The sequence below is a fragment of the Corapipo altera genome, unplaced genomic scaffold, assembly GCF_003945725.1.
Source record: "Corapipo altera isolate COAL_440 unplaced genomic scaffold, ASM394572v1 50, whole genome shotgun sequence".
Lineage (NCBI taxonomy): Eukaryota > Metazoa > Chordata > Aves > Passeriformes > Pipridae > Corapipo > Corapipo altera.
This window is the reverse complement of record NW_020884889.1, coordinates 13979627-13999198: the sequence shown is the minus strand read 5'-3', so window position 1 is coordinate 13999198 and position 19572 is coordinate 13979627. Positions and strand designations below refer to the sequence as shown.

Below are 19572 nucleotides of genomic sequence, written 5' to 3'. Positions count from 1 at the left end.
AAAAAATTTGAATAGCTAACCAAATTCTGCACTGTGATTGAACTTGGATGATTGAACTGTCAGGCCCCAAAAGGGATGCACACTAACTTGGATATTGAATTTTTAACTTCATATTCCTATACTTGAATTTAACTTTAAACCTAACTTTCCTAAATATGTCCGTAATTTTTTTTTTGTATTTGTGGAAGGATTCTTTATTTGCCAGAGTTATGCTGGTATTATGTAGATCACCATGTTTTATGATGTTAATTATATTCATCTCTTGTTCTAGGACATAGCAAGAGCTAACATCTGCCTATGGACCTGACTTAAAATTGTGGGGGTTTTAGAATTAGATTGCAGAAACACTAAAAACTAAACATGAAATAATTTAAACAGATTTTTTTTTTTAATTGTTCTTTATTTTGGTTGGGTTTGACCTGCATATCAGTGAAAAGTTACAATTCCTAATCTTGTGCTAGCAAGCTTGACAAATTGCTTTAAAAAGGGGTTGGCAATGTAATCCATGAGTTTATCCACTTAGGACTTCGGGACATTGATAATGTAGCGGACTAGTGCCATTAGAGGAGAATAACTGACTGTGCAGCAGCGGTAAATACCCGGCGGTGCGTGCACGGCGCTGAAGCTGTGCACAGCTGTGCCGGGCTGCAACTCGTATCGCTTGAATAAACTGCGACTCGAAGCTTTTATGGCATCAAATACGGACAGTGTTTGTCGTGATCTCACCTGGCTCCCGCTGCGTTTGGGGGGAGGGCGGAGCGGCCACACCGGCCCCGCGGGTCCTGCCGGGGCGCTCCGTCCCGCGGCTCCCGGCGGGGGCGGGCCCGGTGCCGGGGCGGTGCCGCCGCCGTGACCCCGCGTGTCCCGCCCTCCGCCGGCAGAGGCGCGGCCATGGCGGCAGAGCGGGACCGGGACCGGGAGCTGCTCTTCTACCGGCGGCTGCCCAAAGCGGTGAGCGGCGGGGGGGGGCGGCCGGTCCCGGGCCCTCCCTGCGGCGGCCTCGGGCCTGGCACCGGCCCCGGGCTCGGGCGGGAGCGGGGCGGCGGGGCCGGGGCTGGCAGAGCACCCGCGCTGCAGGCGGGCGGACACACAGACACAGACAGACCCTTGCTGCTGCTGGCTCGGGGGTTTTTCCCCAACGCGCATTTTCTGAGGCCCTTCACCCCACAGGAAAGTGTGTTTGCCCTGTCCAGCTTGTTTACAGCCCTCAGCGGCTAATCTAATTCCACCTAAATCAGTTGTGCGTGATCTTCGTTTTATCTTTTTGTCCTCTTCCCTCCAGTCTGGCCTAAAAAGTCTGGCTTCAGATAACGCTATTTTTTCCCTGTCCCGAGGGTGTGCCTTATTTAGGGCATATCTGTGCAAGCCTTGCATGCGGGTGCGTGCGGATTTATCGGGGCTCCCGTGCCGCGCTTGCAGAAGCCGATGGCACGTCCTGCAGGGCAGAACCTGCACAGATGCGCGATCAAACCCGCTTCACACCACAACATCCTCGTATTCCCGTGCTCCCTTTAAGTAAGTCGTTTTTCAGGGTGTGTTGTTAACGTCTGAGAGAATTCTGTGAGGTGTTTCAGCTGTAAGTCTGTGAAAAATGTGAGGTAGTCGCAGCACTGTGTATCTGGCTCGGTTTCCTGAGGCAGTAAGGAGCCACAGCTCCTGGTGCTTAGCTGGAGTTACAATTTCAACATGTTTTCCAGTGAAAGACATGAAGAGATATTTCTCCAGTTTTTTCTTTTTCCCAGTAAGAGGAATCTGTACAGGGCGATGAAGGGGTAGGTAGCAAAGCAGATGCCTTGCAGATACCTTTTGAATGGGTTGTGAGGGCAGTAGGGAGTGTTCTGTATGTCAGGAGCAAGGAGGTAAGAAGGAGCGAAGGTGAAGTGCAGAATGGAGCTGAGGATCATAGATTTGGAGCCCACAGTCAGGCAGAAAGAAGCCTCAGGCAGAGGAGTGCAGTTGCTGTTCATGGCAGCATCCTGCTGCACTTCTGGTGCGAGCTGAAACTTCAAAGTATGAACGAAAGAAAGGTGAGTGAACATACACGTGTTGCTGTTTTTGAATGGTGCACAATGTACATTTAACTTGCAGTAGATGGGGAGAGTTCTTGAATCATCAGTGTACTTAATACTGAGGCAGTTGTTGGCTTCCTCCTCACCTTGGATCAAACCACTCCAGCAATTGACTGGAGAGCTCTTTCCTGAGCCAGCTGTGCTTCCATGGAGACCAGAGCCAACAGCAGCCACCAAGTGAGAGCAAACAAACAGGGCAGTCTTAGCTGAACTTGCAAAAACGTGAGGAAATTATTGTTAGCCAAACACAGAGATAACTGTTACTTTATTTTCCCTCTTGGAGTGAAATATTGGTGTAGGATTCAAGAAGAGTGGTTCAAACAAGATGCAGAAGCCATCCTTTTCACAGTCCATAGGATTTTTTTTTCCCTAGGAACTGCATGCTCATTTGAATGGCTGTATCAGTTCTGCCACCATGAAGAAACTCATGGCCCAGAAGCCAAACCTTCAGATCCAGAATGGAATGACTGTGATTGACAAAGGAAAGAAAAGAACCTTAGAGGAGTGAGTATGCACGTGTGTGTGATTTACTGAGGGTTTTTTTAAGTTGAAAACAGAGAAATGTGTGGCCTTATACACTGATTACAGAAAATAAATTTCAAGTTTCATAGTGTAATTGTTAGATATTTTTGATACTTGTATCTACAGAATAACTTCTTAGTTGCTTGCAGACTAAAAGGAAATCTCATGTAATTAATTCCATCTTTAAAGGATTGAAATTTTTTACTTACAGCATATGCTTTTCAGAGAAAATTGACTCACAGAGTTTCCTTTTTGTGTTTTCCTTTGTGCTTCAAAAAGCTTTGTGATAATAGTAATAACTACAACTTTTGTTGCAAATGCTTTGTTAGCATCTAAAATCAGAAAGTGCTGTTCAGATGGTCTTTTTATTTCAAGCTGCAGGCTGGTTAATTGACCCTACTGAGCATGTGTTTTCAGAGTGTAGATTTTTTTTTTTTTCTGAATGCTCATTCAATGTTTGTTCATTTAACTTTTTATTTTAGATGTTTTCAGATGTTTCAGATCATCTATCAGGTTACCACTAGGACTGAAGATATCTTACTGGTACGTTAAATAAAAGTTCATTTAAAAAAAGCTAACAGTACACACAGCTGGATTAAGAGCATTGGGTTCCAAGTAGCAACATCAACTGGAGGTCAGAATAATTATTGTAAAACTAATTTAGAAACTCAGGATTTCATATAACTTCTACACTTAATTTTTGTTAAAGCAATGGACTTTCAATATGGTGATCATTACAACCGCTCAGGTGCTTGGGCTGATCATGCCTTAAAAACATCACGTCTGTTGCTTATTACCAGAGTTTTGATTTACTGTAGATTCCCGTTCCTTTGGTTCATTACGTACCAAAACAACAGAACTAGAACTGCCCTTTGTTCACCTCAGGTCACAGAGCTGTCAAGGAGAGCTGCTGTGTGATCCAGGCAGGGAGCAGCAGTGGTGTGGTGTCCTTTTCTCCCCCCCTGTGAAGGGCCTGTGACAGCCTGTTAAACATAAAGATGCAGAGCTGTGCAGGGCCTTGTGTCTGCACCAGAGGGGATCCCTGTTCAGACCAGGAAATTCTCATTTGTCCTGACTGTCCTCGGTGTCCCTGAGGGAGTGGAATGTGCCCTCTGTGGGGTGGTATTCCCAGAAATGGAGGGTACTAAAAACACATCAGGGACTGACAATGTTGCAAGTGTTTCACAACAAACAAAAAGTGAGTCTTCTAGTTCTAAAGGAAAATATAAACAATTATAAGCATTACTTTTGTGATGTTGAATACACTGTTACTTAATCAGATAACTAAAGATGTCATTAAAGAATTTGCTGATGATGGTGTCAAGTATCTGGAATTGAGGAGCACTCCAAGAGAAGTAAAGTCCACAGGTACAGTCTATTCTGGTTTTCAATTTGTAAGCTTGATGCCCTATAAAACTTAGTTAAAGACTATGTTAATAACAAGTAAAGTCAAATTTAGTTGGCTCAATAAAAAATACATATATTAAATATGAAATCAAAGATTTAACCATGTAAAAGCATGTTACTTTACCATTAGATTTTTGAGGACAAAAATGTGTTGGCTATAATTCTACTACCCAAGAGTTTGGGTTATTATTTGCTTGATTATGACATCTGAGTCTGCTAATATTTTTAAGAGCTGACCTATTTTATTTTTATTACTTCATTTTTTGCTTTCTTTTGGATACGGTTTAATAGAAACACATAAGAGAAGTCCTGTTTTGACTCTGTGGTTCACACAAAGTTGTTTTCAATTTTCCAGGTGCTTAGGAGGAGGTTTAGTTCCAATGTATGCTTCACAGTAAAGCTATATTTGCAGCTAGAATTGGAATTATATGGATTAGAAGACTATGGAGTAAAATCAAGGAGGCTAGAGAGCTGAGTCTGCAGTATAATGAAATGAATTAAAATATGTTTGTTCCAAATGTGTGTATGCATTTGTAGGTATGACCAGAAGGATGTATGTTGAAACTGTACTTGAGGGTATAAAGCAGTGTCAAGAGGAAGGCTTGGATATAGATGTAAGGTAAATAAACCACGTGGAGTACCTCTTTTCCAAGGTTCTGTGTATTCTGATGCTTGGTCATGTTTGCAGAGAGGTTTAAAAGCCATCAGTGTAGGAAAGAAAATTGTTTTTAGACTAGATTACATGGAGTGGAAACAGGTAATACATATGAGAACCTGAATTTTTATCTTTTTTACTGCTAGAGAAGGAAATTGGATGTAAAACTTCTCAGCTTTATGCCTGTCCATTCTCTGCAACATTTTCAGGAAAAGCAGTGTTTTTCATGGAATTTGCATTAAAGGTTCCTGTTTCATAGCCTAGATTCATTGCAGAGATTTTGCTTGATTAGCTGTACAAGAAGCCTGCTGTAAAGGTGTCAGTGGCTGCTTGGAGGTGGTCTGCTCACCTGTCTCAGCAGCAACCCTTACCAGATTTTTTTGAGGAAGCTGAAGAATTCTCATCATTCATGTGTGCTGTTGCATGTCACAGGCCAACCTGTTTATTTGTGTCCCCCTGCACTTTGGTACCTTCATTCCTTTGAGTAGTTTCCTATACAGATAGTTTTTATACTCAGCCGTGGAGGATGTGAAGTGCCATTTTTGTTGGTATCAGATCTGTTGAGCTCCTGATATTACAGCTTATATATAATTTAATACATGCATTTCTATCCCAGGTTGTTAATAGCAATAAACAGAAGAGATGGCCCAGCAGTTGCTAAGCAGATTGTTAAGCTTGCTGAAGAGTTCCTGCTTTCCAGTGGCGGGGTTGTAGTAGGACTTGACTTCAGTGGTGATCCCACTGTAAGTTTTTGGTTCATTTTGGTCTGTTCTTGAAGATAAACATGTACTGTGGCATAAGAGCAAGCAGTTCTAACCATGCTTTGTTCCTACAAGTTTTTGCCCAATGTTGTTGCTAGTTGGAATAGATTGCTTGTAGTCTTGCTACCAGGTTAATCCCTGTTGCTGTAAGGGGCAAATACTCTAACAAAAAACCCATAGATTAATACATGACTCTGAGAAAAGAGCCACTGAAAAGCAGTGTTTATCTGGTATGTGTCTGTAACTGAGTTGCCCCAGTCAGATTGGCTGGGTGGAGGCAAGTTGATACTGGTTTCAATTTTGCTTAGCTGCACCAAATGCTTCTTGCATATTAAGAAAGCAAAAATGTTTGAGCTGTGGAATAACTCAGGGTGGGAGCTGCATAAAAGGTATCAAAATCAAGACAATTGGCTTTAAATCATGGGCATCATCTGAGCTACTGATGTTTGCCTCGTTTGTCTGAGTTGGCAGAAGGCTGTGTGACTTGCTGCATTCATTCCAAGTGAAGTAATGGGAAAAGAGAAATATTCAACGTAACTGTATTTGAATGAACTATTTTGATAGTTTCTCGATTATGGCAATGATGGGAGTTTTGTCAGATAAGCTCTAGAATGGTGATGTGTTTCTGTCTTCCAGGCAGGACACGGTCAGGATTTTTTGGAGCCACTCTCAGAAGCAAAAAAAGCAGGTCTAAAGCTGGCATTGCATCTTTCTGAGGTAAAAGTTTTCCTTATTTTGGTGCCTGTCTGTAATTCCCACTTCAGGAAAAGCTTGATGAAACTAAAATCACCTTTGTGCATTTGGAACTTCTCAGACCAAAGTATTTTGGGGTTTTGGGGCCTTTGACAAGAGAGAGGAAAACAAGGAGAAATCTTCAACAATCTGTTGCGAATCAGAACAGTCAAATTATTGCTTCCTGTGCTGTACTGAAATTGAATTTAGTAACATTCCAAGAGATCCACTGTTTTCTTCCTGGTATTTTACTGTAAATCTTGTATAATGAAATCTGTGCAGTTTCAGGAGTAGTGAGCTCTGTTAGCTTTGCTTATATTAGGAGAGAGTTGGGCTTTACCATACAATCTGCTGAAGTAGTGACTGGAGTTTACTCTGACAAATCTGATAAATCCTGAAGATAGTTTTATTTTTTCAGGAAATTAGGCAGGACACAGGATGTCACAGGCTTATTTATACTTGTTCCTATTTCACTAACACTTTCTTTTGGATAAGAGGTGCTGTAAAAAAAGAACTTGAAGTCCACTGCAGTTATTTAATATGCTGCTTTGCACTGCCTCGACAGAATGTAAAATATTTCCCCTCTAGATTCCTAATAAAGAAGAGGAGACCAAAATTCTCCTGGGCCTGCCTCCTGACAGAATTGGACATGGAACATTTCTCAACTCCCCAGCAGCAGGTTCAGAAGAGTTAGTGTCAATTGTTCGACAGAACCGGATACCTATTGGTAAGGAAAAAAATATTTACAATGGCTCAGTCTCTAGATTTCAGAATGGCACATGGACTGCTGATCCAGTCAGTGACTCCAGTTTGTCTTGGACCAAACGTGGCTTAGGCAAACATGGCAGTGGGAATTGCCCTCCAGGTACACTCATAATGCTTTGGGGATTTTTGATGTGTTTGTGGCAGCAGACAATTGATGTCTCAGATGAAAACAAAACTGAATTATAACTTACTGTGCAAGACTGTGGTGATTCTGTATCTGGTCTGCAAGCTCCCAAACTTTTGCACCTTGTAGAAATTGATTACCAAACTTTCCTCAGAAGAAGTTACCAAAGAAGCAGCTAGAAAATAGAGGAAAAAACAGTAGCTGACTTTAATTTTTATTCAGGAACAGAAATAAGTCAATTAACGTGTCAAAAACATGTCTCTCATTTTGATATATATCCTAATTTCTTTTTTTTTTTTCCCCTAGAACTTTGCATGACATCAAACATAAAATCTCAGACGGTGCCTTCCTGTGACAAACACCACTTTGGATACTGGTACAGCATGGGCCACCCTGCAGTGCTCTGTGTAAGTTTTTTGATTTTAACCATGTATTTAGGCAAAGAGCCAAACTAATGTGAAGTTGGAGAAGCATTTCTCCTTTAATGGATCAGAGCTGACTTACAGTTTCTGACCTTGTAGCAAATCATTCACTTTCAGGAAATCAGAAGGTTCAGTTTGAGAAATGCTGATAACACAAAGGGCAATTGATAGTACTTCTCTTGGTTCTGTTGTAAAGCCAGGTCTTTTTTTTCCTGTGTGGATAAGATGATCAGCTACACTGCAATGACCTTCATAGCTGTTTGCATACTGACAGGTTTCTCCTAAAACACAGGGTCCAGTGCTTGCACATACACTTGTGTTACCAGGGGGTTCATTGTGTTGGTTAAGAGTTCTTGTGTTCTCTTGACAGCTCGTTAAAGTCCTTAAACACTGAGGTGCCAAGTACTTGTGCTGCCATTGGCAGGATTTTACTATCATCCTGTTGGTTTAAGCCCCATAATCTGTAGCATTGTCCAAGTGTGTGTATATAAATATAATAGCATTGTGCTTATTTTTAAAATAAGCCTCAATCCTTCATTGTCTAAAGGGTTAGAGAGTTTCTTCCTTGAAGATGTGGAATGCAGAGTATGCTCTAGTTCCCAGGTCTAAGGAAAGGGAAAAGAGGAATAAGGAGACCTGCACATAGCTTGAATGTATGCAGCATTTGATAGCCATCTTTCTAGCAATTTTAGTAGGGAATCCTATTTTCTTGATAAATTATGCCATCATTTTAAGAAGTTTTCGTTTATGTTTGAGTAGTTAATTCATTTTGAGTGAAAATAGGGCAAATAGAGATGAAATAATTATGCACAGATGAAAGAACCGTGGAATAAAATGTGAGACAGGAAGATAAAACTGGTTTGTATGTATAGAAAAAGACTTCTTTTCATGTAGAGGAACTAATTTAACCTTTTTTTTTCTTTCAATGTGACTCCAGACTGATGATAAAGGCGTCTTTGCAACCGAACTATCACAAGAATATGAGCTGGTTGCAAAAACATTTAATTTGACTCGATCACAGATGTGGGATCTTTCCTATGAGTCAATCAACTATATTTTTGCTTCAGATGCAGTGAAATCCAAGCTCAGGGAACAATGGTGTAAACTGAAGCCAGCTCTGTTTGATTAATCAAACTGTTGTTCTAAACAGCTCGGGTGTAGTAGGTGAGTTAATAAGCATTTTTTACTGAAGTCCCCAGCTTTTTTCAGACTTCAGGGTTATAAACCCAGCCATAAACTGCTTGTGCAAAATGAAGATAATGGGAATGTATCCTTTGTTGGTGGGGACAGAAGTAAATGTTCTTTTGTAGTTGGGAGGGGCTCTCAACCAGTGACCAAAACTCCAAATGTGTTGTCACGTTGTTTCTCGTCAGCTGATAAGACATTTTAAAAAAATACTTAGTTGAAATATGTCTTTATAATATAAATATTTGAGAGCTGGAACAAAATGAAGGCACAGCTGTTGGTGTTTCAAGTGTCTCTGTTGGCAGCGTTTCCCCAAGCAGTTTGGACGTGTGGTGTGTATATCTGGGGGGTTGTACTGTTTTCAGGTTTTGAGCAGCTGATTGAATGTGAAGACAGAAACAAACTCAGGGAGAATGAAATATTTGTCCCAAAGGAATTTAATATTTTCTCTGTTTTTATTGCTATATGTGTATGACTGGAGGCTGCTGTGGATTGTGTGGCACATGCTGGTGCTCTCGGCACTGGTGGCGTTCAGGCAGTTGAGAATCCTGAACGCCTTCGGTACCTGAGCTACTTGTGCAGAGTGGTCTCATTCTTAAAATGCTTTTTAGAGTTGCTGTTTGTTGTGTAAAAAAAAAAAAAAAAAGGCAATAAAAATATCCTCAAGCTCCGTGTTTTTGAAAGCACCCCTTCGAGGTGTGGATGTGAATGTTTGAGCTGTACAGAAGAGAAGCAGATTCCCTGGGGGTGAGTCCCTGGAGCAGACGAGCTGCCTGCCAGCCACAAAACTGCACCCAGGGCTCCCTGCCTCGGGCAGCCACAGGGTTCACTGTGCCCTCTCTGTGCCCTTGGCGTGTGTGTTTTGGTGCTGAGGGTTCAGAATGTCTCTGAACAGGCACATGCAGCACTATCCAACACTGGGCACTGCAGGCTGGTGCAGGAAGTATCTGGAGAGAAGGTGTTTCCTACCTACAGTCCTTTTACATTGATTAATTAAACATCAAACGTTCTGGGCTCCATGAGGAATACTGAATGTGTGTCTAATGGTACAAAAGCTGTTCATAATACAGTCAGCATAACGTAGCTCTGGCTCCTGAGTGGCAATAAGGTTGGGGAGGAGGATAGCGAAGAAGTTGGTATGTCTGTGTGTCTACTGGAGGTTTCCACAGAATGTTTTCCAAGCAGAAAACATCTCCCTTTTGGAGATGCAGGGAAATTATGAGGAGCAGAGCTGTGGGTTTATATATTACCTGAACCAGAACAAGACCATATGCTGACTTTTTCCTCTATAAGCAGTACTTTAAATTACTTTCCAAGTAGTTTCACTGGTCACATTATCACTTGCTGTTTGATCACGTTTGTATTTTCTGTTACCAAAAATAATTACCATGATAAGTGTATTTTTTTTTCTTATTGAAAGATCTCTAAAGACAGGTGGAGCAGCTTTCTGGAATTTTATAGTTAAATATATGTTAGTCAACTCAAATAAGATGGCATTCTCTTATAAGTTTATAGTATTTCATAGCTCATGGCCTTCTAATAACTCTTCAGTAACACAGTATTTGATTTATTATTGAAGAAAAACTGTAGACTTCCTATTTATTTACTAAGGAGTCATCCTCAGTGTTCAGTGTATCATGTGTAAAATTTTCTAAAGCAACATAAGACTCCTCATAAGTGTCCGAGACTTTTAGTTGCAAACTTTTAGTGTTACATGGAAGTAAATTGGATTTTTAAGGTTGTCATGTGGAATGTGACATGTAGAAGTGTTAATTCTGAGAGCACAGCCCAGGTATATGCTGATGTTTTCAACTTCCTTGTTTTTCTGCAAGTATGCAATATCTTACAGACTTTTATTATGTATAATTCCCAATATTTCCATTTGATTTACTTCCGTGTGTCTTCACGATACTGCCTTGCATCAGCTGTAGTGGTGCCCTCAGACAGTTTGGTACACGATGGCACATGGATGCTGCACAGTTTTATAATTAAAAAAAACAACCAACTTCCCTGATTATCCATGACACAAGCATTTGGACTGAACCAGTGCAGTTGTATGTAATCTGGAGTTCTGGAATCCCTCTTCTGAAGACTTACTTTGTCACTCAGATGTTTGCAGGTGTGCTGGTGATTTTAAAAAACACCACTTTGTGTTCAGTAGTATTTATAATGTCTTGGTAATGGCAGTCAGGAGGTAACTTGGAGGATTCCATTTGTGTGCAGTAAAAGAACCAGGAATCTATGTGGGTGGCTGAAGAATCAGAATCAGGACTTCTGTACATATGACTCTAACTGTTACTGAGGTTATTTACACTGCAGAAGCATCATGCTTAGGAAATTGGACTGGATGTGGACTTTGGGAATGAGGAATCACCATCTGATGAGACCTTTGTCGTGCACAGTTCCCAAGCTCTTCGTTAGAACCTGAAACCCTCTTACTGTCTCTGGGCCAGTTTTCCAGAGTTTAACTTTTTTAAGTAAAACTGCAGTTTCCTCCTTTGGCTTCAGGTAGGATTATAATTAATTTTAATTTAAACACTTCTTGCTGAGGCCTGCTTGTTAAATCCCGAGTTAGCAGTGACCACTGTTTAGTTTATAATATTATATAAAAATGACTGTGACACACAGTCACAGTGAAGCATCACCACAGAATTAACCATCAGTAGTGGGGCAGAGGACTTTTTTCCTTGAATGCAATGGAAATTTTGAGTAACTACTACTAGAATTACATGGTATAAGATGAGGTTTAAGTTATCTATTCAGGTGCAACTCAACTTATTTTTAAAGTAAACAAAAGAGATCTAGACTGAGTTAATATTTTTATTTCCATCTGATTATATGAGAGAACACTTACAGAGCAGTCTCCAATGCTCAGTCTTTATTCACATCACATGAAAATACACACTGGTCCTACTAAAAAATACTGCTTTGGCAATGTACATGAGAACAACTGCTCGCTGTGGTGTAACTTTCTCAGTTCCTTTTGAGGCAAACACAGAAAGTCTTCAAAACCTCAACTCCTCATGATGAGACTGGTAACATACCACCCTTCTCACAATACAACCACTAAACTGTAAGTATTTACACACTGCTCTTCAGGATCCCAGCTCTGCAAATGATGTAGTACATGAATGATTTATAGGTCTGTTTGGATGTTTAGGCATTTCAAAATAATGCATTAAAGGAATGGATGCAGGTAAGGGCAGTGCACTAACGAAGCGATTCAGCTGATTAAAAGGCTGGCACGTCCATCCTGTGAGGCCTAGAGAGCAGGTCAGACTGGAGAGGGGAGGGCTCTGGGGCCAGATCTCATCAGTGTTTTTAAATACCTGATGGGAAGCAGTAAAGAACACAGAACTAGGCCCTTCTCAGCAATACCCAGTAACAGGAAAAGGGGCACAAACTGGAACATAGAAATTGCACCTGAATGTAAAGAAACATTTTTGTACTGTGTGGGTGGTTGAACATGGAAACACATCACCCAAACAGGCAGGGAAGTCTCTGTCTTCACAGATGCTCAAACCTCTCAGTGACTTCTTGTAGCTTGAGACAAGGAGGTGGACTGGGCAATCTCCAGAGATGCCTTCCAACCTCACCTGTTCTGTGGAAAAAATATACAAATATACAAATGATAAAGTCTCTATATGAATACAAAAGCCTGTAAAATTAAATACTGACTTAGTCACTGAAGTGACAATTTTTCACCAGGCTTGGTCACCAGCAGTTGGCTGACTTGTGAGCCTGTTTTTAAAGAAGAGTTTGTTCGCTCTTCATAGCCTTCCTTCTTTCACAGCCATTGTGGAATCCCTTGGTGCCATCAGGACCTTTAGGCAGCCTCAGTACCCCTACAGGGAGACCGTCTGCATTTTGTATTTTCCTAACCAACATGGGGCTGCTGCTGGAACTCTTCTCTTGTGTGAGAGTTTGGGCTTTCCTTCTCTGTACCCAGGGGCTCCCAGAAGGGGTGATGCTGCTGTCTGAGGAATAATCTGTACATTTCCTTGCAATTTCAGGGCTAGTGCTTGGGTTAAGCTTACTGTCTTCAGCCAGCGGAGATTTTTTGGTAACTTTCCTCAGTGAAGATGGACTGTTCCAAGGACTTGATCTGGGTGACACATTAGGACTCAAATGGTTATTTGGATGAATGATGGGGCTCAAATTACTCGCAGTGTTTGCTGCAGTACGTTTGCGCCCTGACAGGGGGGATGTGGGATTGCTCTCTGGGTCAGAAGAGCTGTTTGCTGAAGATTCATCACCAACAAACTGAAGTTCCTCCACTCTCTTATTAAGGGATCGAGTCTTCTTAAGACTCTTGCTGGAATCTTCATCGTGGTTCTTGTCTTTGGGAACTTTTTTCTTTGGCGGTTTCATTCCTATGAGGACAACTTTCATGCCAGTCTCTTTCTTTTCGGTGCACATCGAATCATGAGCACGTATGGCAGCATCTACTTCTTCAAATTCTACAATTGCACATTCCTGAGTTCCCAGCTGGGTGTACCGGTTGCTGACCCTCCTGATATCAGGTGGTAGGTCCCTGCCAGGCTTGAGAATACGAACTGATGAAATGACACCAAAAGTTACAAAGGCTTTGAGGAGATGCTCCATTATCCTTTCTTGCATGCATCCATTTTCTTGCTTATTAAGAGCCTGCAGCTCAGAAATCATGTGGATGTCATACACCAGCAGCATCCTGGTAGGGACGTTTTCACTTGGAAACAGTGGAACTGGAGTCTTCCTTCGAACCTTTTTGTTGTCACCGTTGAGCTCAAGAGTGTCCGAGTACTTCAGTGCGTAGGCCGTGGTTCTCCAGTCACGGGTAAGGTGTTTCACCTTGGAGACAGACACAGTTTAAACACCACAACTGATCAAACCCACTCGGACTGATTACAGAATTTTAAGGCAGAAGCAGTCTACAAACAGAAAGCGGGATTTAAGTTTCATGTAGCAGACTTGGAGAAAAAGCAAAGAGTTTTCCTGCTATAATGGGCCTCGGCGAGCTCCTGTAAAGCTCATGGCCTGTTGAATCTAATGGAAACAGGAACTGACACCAAAGCCCAAACTGGAAATCGTTACTGTATCTGAAAGCCTGCTCAAGGGATGCTTGGGCATTCCACATGTAGGTCTGAACCACGATCAGAATATGTGTTCTTCTAGCAGGTTTATTTCATTAAATTTGCCAAACAAGAAGTTTTGTCAAGTTTAGGATTTCATTGTCTTGAACTGTTTTTCCTCCCCCAAAACTCTCATCTTAAAAAAAAAAAAACAAACTTCTCCATTTCCTTTAAGTGTTTATCTGTCACCAGTATAATCTGTTTGAAGTGGTCTGAAGAAGCCAGGAGTGCCTCAGCTTCTAGACTGAAAAACTCTGCAAACTGTTAGGTGTAGAATCTTGACAAAGTATTTCTGTTGCAATATTTACATTGGTGTTCCTAATTTAAGAAAAAAATAATAGAACTCATCTCACCTTTAAGTGACTTCAGTTATCAGTTACTTTATACTACTCTTAATTTTTGGATCTTCATACAACTGCAAGGATCAGATTCACCATCCCTTCTCAGAGACAGGAATATAACTTTACCAGGATTACTCAGCTACTCATGAGTAGTTGACATAAAAATTTATTTTATCTGATGTCCCAGGTGCTATGTTCTCCTCTCTCCCAGAATGGTAATTTAAAAGCATACATGTTTTTAAGCCTATGATTTCCCTAGCCAATCATGAAGGAGTTCAGCTATTAAAGTTCTAGATGAGAACAAACCTAACCATTGCAGCAAAACAAAATCAACCCCTTAGAGAGGCAGACAGAGACTGTAAAATGTAATTTTCATCTCTTAATGTTTTTAGATGCATCAGGCTTCCATGAGCCACTTCGAGTCTTAAAATGTTAGCTTACCTTCTTAAAAGAAGTGAGGAGTTTAACACTCACATAGCCCATCTTATTTCTTCTCACGTGCTTCAGGAGGAAGGTGTCTTTCTCAAGGTTCTCATCTGAGAAGTAATATTCAATCTGTGCTATTAATTTCTGGATCAGGTCATTTTCTGGTGGTTTCCAGTTCTGCTCAGAGTCGTCATCGTTTTCCCCACCACTGGAAAATAATTAAATCGTTTTTATCAACAGATCATCTTATATTAGTGGATTCAAATAGTCTTTCAAAATGAAAAGACATGACCACTTTACCAACTGGTATTGCTGCTTCCAGCTTACTTTATAGGTGGGCACTGAGCAGTTACCACCCATCCATCTGGGACAGCTGGCCAGCTCAGAGGAGGAAGCTTTTCAGTCAGCATAAGGAGTCAAGTTCCTGAGCTCACCCCAAAGCTGATCTCAGTGCAGAATAAGCAGACATACACACTAACATCTTGAAAACACTCTGCCAACTCAAATCCTCCACGAAAACATGAAATGAAGTTGCACAGGTACGTGGTACTGTACAAAGCTCCTCCAGTGACAGTGTTTTATTTTTTAGTATGAAGCTATTAAACATAGGCTTGACCTTCATGGCTCACATAGCTGAGGATGAATATCCCAACGTGATGCAGTCGTGATTTCTCAAGCCTCTTACCTGCATGAATGCAGGAGCAGGAATCCAAAGAGTAAGCAGGACTGACAGGAGTGTTGCACTTTTAACAGATCAATTCCAGAGTGACAGAGTAACATAACTAGCAGTTTGCCATAAGGGCTGTTGTATGTATGAGTGGTAGCAGCTCATGTATCTCAGGAAGTCATTCTCATTTTTTTCTCTCCTTCCCATCATACTGTCTAGGTATCTGTGCAAAATGGAGCACTACTGGGCATCCTAGCCCAAAAAGAGATACTGTAACCACGGGTTCAAGATGAACTCCTTGCCACACACAGTCACAGCAACATGTTTGTTGCTGAAGTAGCAATTGAAATGGACATTTCCATCTAGAATTGAGGCAAATGGCTCAGCCACAGGTGACTGTAATGCACAAGCCCATCTTTTAAGCCAGACTAATTTTGTAAGCTGTTAGCAGTCCAGTTTTGTTATGGGACCATCATGAAAGTTTCTGTTAAAAAAATAAAATCACCCACTAAGTACCTTAGATCCTATAAATCACGTATTACTTTGGTCTCCCACATACCTCATCAACAAAAAAGGAGGAGCCACGCATTTGCCCAAAATTTTCTTAAATGGCTTTTGCAGAGCTTGTGAAACCACTAGGAAAGGGAGCAGGCATCACCCTGGAGTCCCCTGAGGCTGATCTGGCAGGGAGGATGCAGCCTTGCTGAGTCACCCTGCCTTGAGCCAGCTCTGTCCTGGAGGTGAACTGGAGGCTGTGAGCGCAGCACGGCCCCGGCAGATGCTGGTTGTGTGTCTGAAGGTCGTGTTTAGGTCAGTGGGCTCTGCACAGGGACCACGCCCCCACCTGTGACAGCTACAGCAGTTCTCTGGGACCTGGCTGTTTGAAGCTTCCAGTCCATTTACTTCTTATGGCTCTTCTGATGATAGGGCAGCACATCATGGCACGTATGTGGATACCTGTATGATCCAAGAAGTCTCACTGCTAAAATCTCCCTAGCCATTAATGGGGTGCAGTTCAAAGGAAGGGTGAGAGAGCAAGAAAAAGAATTTACTTGGCAATGCCAGAAGTAGAGGATAATAGATGAAGTTATGATTAGGATAGTAAAAAATATTTGATGACCAGCTGTGGGTGCTGGTTTCAGAAGGAAGAAAACACCAATGCTGTTTATTTTTCATTACTGATATTCCCTTACCCCACTACTCATTCTTCATTCGTTAGCAATTCAGAATTAGTGTCAACACAAGAAACTTGGAACATTTCAGCCTTTTTGCATATCCACACTCTGCTAGGAAAAGCTTACCTCCAGTTCAGGATGGGGCTGTTTTAGAGAATATATTAGCACAGACATTTGCAGGTGTTTGGATGGAAACAAAAAGGGGCATCATGCCTTAGAAAACAATAAAAATGAACTGCATGTTTGCAACGACCAGTGTTGTTTGCAACACACTGAATCAGAGCAAAACAGGCCTCATTTCACCTCTCACATATTGGTCACAGCCTGACCTATACATGATAGTATTTGGCAGACAGCTCAGCTTTTACAAAATCCCAAGGGCTCTTTCAACAGCCCTGGCTAAGTGCTGTATGGAAATGCCACCTACAGCAAATGCAGAAATTCATAACTAGCTCCATATTAATTCATAGTAGTGATCAACTGGTAGTACCTCTAGGGTATCAACTGTATTACAAAAGCAGATGATAAATCAATCCCCGTTGACACTGAGAATAAACCAAACCCTAGTAGTTATTCACAATTTTATTTCTTTAATGTGCTTATCAAAACAGACAAAAACAATCTTTTAACCTGGTGACTCATCTGGCCATTAGTCACACAAGAAAACATATCTACATAGAGAGCAGATCTGGAGTTTTAAATATCAAGACTCACGAACACTATATTAAATTGTTTGGATAGTGTCTCACCTTTTGAAAAGTTTTATCTGAGTCCCAAATGAATAAAGTATTGTATTAATAAGCAGTATGTGGTAATCTAATTTATAAGTTCCAACAGTACAATTACTCCAAGGCAGTGCAAGTCTGTTAACAAAAATGTGGATACAATACTTGGTGCCTCCGAATGGAACGTTTGGCTGCAGCAATCATTCATTTTAATTTCTATTGTGAAACATTATCTTTTAGACTGACAACACCATAACAACATTTACCTTTCAAACTCACATTCATCCAAAATAAACTTGAGTAGAAATAGCTTTACTTTATGCACATGAGAACTACCTGTTTATTATCAACAGTCTGGAGATGGTTCTGAAGCACCTGGCAGCTAAAAGGCTGAGGACTGTATGTCACAAATACACAGGGATTTCTCAAAGAACTGCAGGGCTTGACCACTGGGGAAACAGCTTTCATTTCATAAGTTATAAAACCTAGAAATTGAGGGGGAAAAAGTTCAAATTGTCTGCTAGCTTCAGCTGGAGAGTGAGATGGCTCATTCCCAGCAGTTTTAGACCATCACTAATAATTTTCAAAATGCCTGTAAATAATTTCCCATCAAATAAATAAGCGGCATTTAAGAGTAGCTATTGTGTGTTACAAAGCTTGAAAAAATATCCACCCTTTCTTCCAGTCTAGGCCAGGGCTAGAAGCTCTTACACAAGTAATACTATCACAGATAACAAATGTAAATAATTTCCCAAAACGAAGAAATCAGTAATTGGAATGCAACACTGTAGACTGCTGTACATGTTTATAAAAATAATAGTTGTATATGATTGTGGAAAAACTTAGCAGACTCAGCTTAAACATCCTAATGGTGCCTAGCTATGTTCAACTTCTGTTTCTGTAGTATATAGTTGAAAATTCTGGCAGCTGCAAAAAATTCCCCCTCCCCAACTAGCCCTCTGTAATTTAAAATAATACACTGCTGTTCATTCTGAGTCAGTGCTAGGATATGAAGTTAGAGAATCAATTAGAAACGACAGATCTACAAACAGAATACTGGATTTCTTGCTACTGTACGTAAATCTTTACATGACAATTTATTACTGCATCTGTACAGTACATTACTACATTAGTACAAATCATAAGATGAACTACAACTAACGAGCATTGTCTCTCTGCAGTTTTCTGGCACAAAAATCCTGGATGTGCCTTTTACTAGTAAAATAATCTAGTAGGCATCAAAGCAATTTCAGGCACCACTAGTAATTCCTACAACATACTACTGAGTGCAGACAGCACTACTGGCATTATCAAACAGTAAAACGCAGAGTATAAAGTGACAGTTTTTTCTGCATTCCTAATGGCCTCGATTTTGTGTCTAGTCAGCTTGTTTCCAAGGCCATAACACGGGTCTGTCTGTCCATGTCTTAAATATCTAAGGAGATAACTATGTCTGTGTAATAAAATATCGAGTCCATGCAATAAAAAACAATCAACCAAAAAAAAAAAAAAACAACAACACACAAACCAAAAAGCAAAGCACAACAACTAATCCTCAAAACCCTTTCTGTAAAAGGCAGTGAAGTGGCAGGGGGAAGCCGCGGCCCCGGCAGCTCCCTGGGGGGCGGAGGGGCCGCAGCCCGGGCAGAGCCCTCGGTTCCCGGGCAGCTCCCGCCCAGGTGTCTCCTCGCTGGGGGGGTTCCCGTCTCCCACCCGCCCCCTCAGCGTTGCATCAGCCGCGGCCGCTCCGTTACGTGGTGACCGAGCGGCCCCGCTCCTCGCCCTCGCCCCACACGGCCCCGCCCGGGGCGCCGCCGGCCCCCCTGCCCTGCCGCCGGACCCCCTTCCCGGGGGCTCACCTGGAGCGCCCGCACCGCCCCGAGTCCTCCTCGCTGCAGCTGGGGCACAGCGCTCCGCCGCCCCTCTCCTCCTCCTCGTCCTCCTCCTCCTCCCGCTCTTCCTCCTCCGCGGCTGCCTGGACGGCCACTCGGATCTGCACGGGGCCGCTCCCCGCCGCCAGCTCCGGGCCGGCGGCCGCAGCCCCGGGCTCAGCCGGCTCCTGCTGGGCCATGGCCGGGCTCAGCCCGCCGGGGCTGCGACAGCCGCCCTCCGTCCCCTCCTGTCCCCTCCCGTCCCCTCCCGCTGGGGCGGCGCTCCCGGCTCCACTCCCCCGGCGGAGTCGGACCCTCCTCCAGCGGTGCTGTCCCCGGGCCAGCCGGGCGGCTGAAGTGGCCTCCTCGTTGACGACTCCAACGGGATTGCTTTTGTTTCATCAGAAAACAACGCGTTCCTCGCCGGAGAGCAACGTCTCAGCGTCTCGTCGCCTGGTACAGCCCTGGGGCTGAGTCGCTGCGCCCCGACCAGAGCGTTGCGTTTTAAGAGATTCAGAAAGGTTTCGCTGGGGTAAGTGTGGTTTTAAATGCCGAGGATGAGATTTGGAAATAAGAAACACGAGTGAACAAGGACATGATTGGATGCGTGTTGT

The 19572-nt window shown here is 42.4% G+C and overlaps 2 protein-coding genes across 2 annotated transcripts; one reads left to right on the top strand and one right to left on the bottom strand.

The window, feature by feature from the left end:
- The first annotated feature begins 819 nt into the window (after nt 1–819).
- Nucleotides 820–9312, top strand: ADAL (adenosine deaminase like). Its single transcript, XM_027644523.1, has 10 exons — nt 820–951; nt 2443–2573; nt 3074–3134; nt 3872–3959; nt 4536–4617; nt 5270–5396; nt 6051–6131; nt 6735–6873; nt 7342–7442; nt 8395–9312. The coding sequence occupies exons 1-10, from the start codon at nt 892–894 to the stop codon at nt 8584–8586; spliced, it is 1062 nt and encodes a 353-aa protein (XP_027500324.1). The 5' UTR covers nt 820–891; the 3' UTR covers nt 8587–9312.
- A 2137-nt stretch (nt 9313–11449) lies between these two features.
- Nucleotides 11450–19339, bottom strand: LARP6 (La ribonucleoprotein domain family member 6). The gene is made up of 4 exons (XM_027644521.1): nt 18947–19339; nt 14536–14728; nt 12410–13472; nt 11450–12243 (listed from the first exon to the last, which is right to left on the bottom strand). Exons 1-4 carry the CDS (start codon nt 19156–19158, stop codon nt 12011–12013), a joined length of 1701 nt encoding a protein of 566 aa, XP_027500322.1. The 5' UTR covers nt 19159–19339; the 3' UTR covers nt 11450–12010.
- Between the last annotated feature and the right edge of the window lie 233 nt (nt 19340–19572).

Coding starts and splice junctions, on each gene's coding strand:
- ADAL (XM_027644523.1), top strand. CDS start 892: ATGGCGGCAGAGCGGGACCGGGACCGGGAGCTGCTCTTCTACCGGCGG. Junction 3,135..3,871: donor GGACTGAAGATATCTTACTG/GTACGTTAAATA, acceptor TTACTTAATCAG/ATAACTAAAGATGTCATTAA. Junction 6,874..7,341: donor ACAGAACCGGATACCTATTG/GTAAGGAAAAAA, acceptor TTTTTCCCCTAG/AACTTTGCATGACATCAAAC.
- LARP6 (XM_027644521.1), bottom strand. CDS start 19,158: ATGGCCCAGCAGGAGCCGGCTGAGCCCGGGGCTGCGGCCGCCGGCCCG. Junction 14,729..18,946: donor GGGCGGTGCGGGCGCTCCAG/GTGAGCCCCCGG, acceptor ATTATTTTCCAG/TGGTGGGGAAAACGATGACG. Junction 13,473..14,535: donor TCCTCACTTCTTTTAAGAAG/GTAAGCTAACAT, acceptor TCTGTCTCCAAG/GTGAAACACCTTACCCGTGA.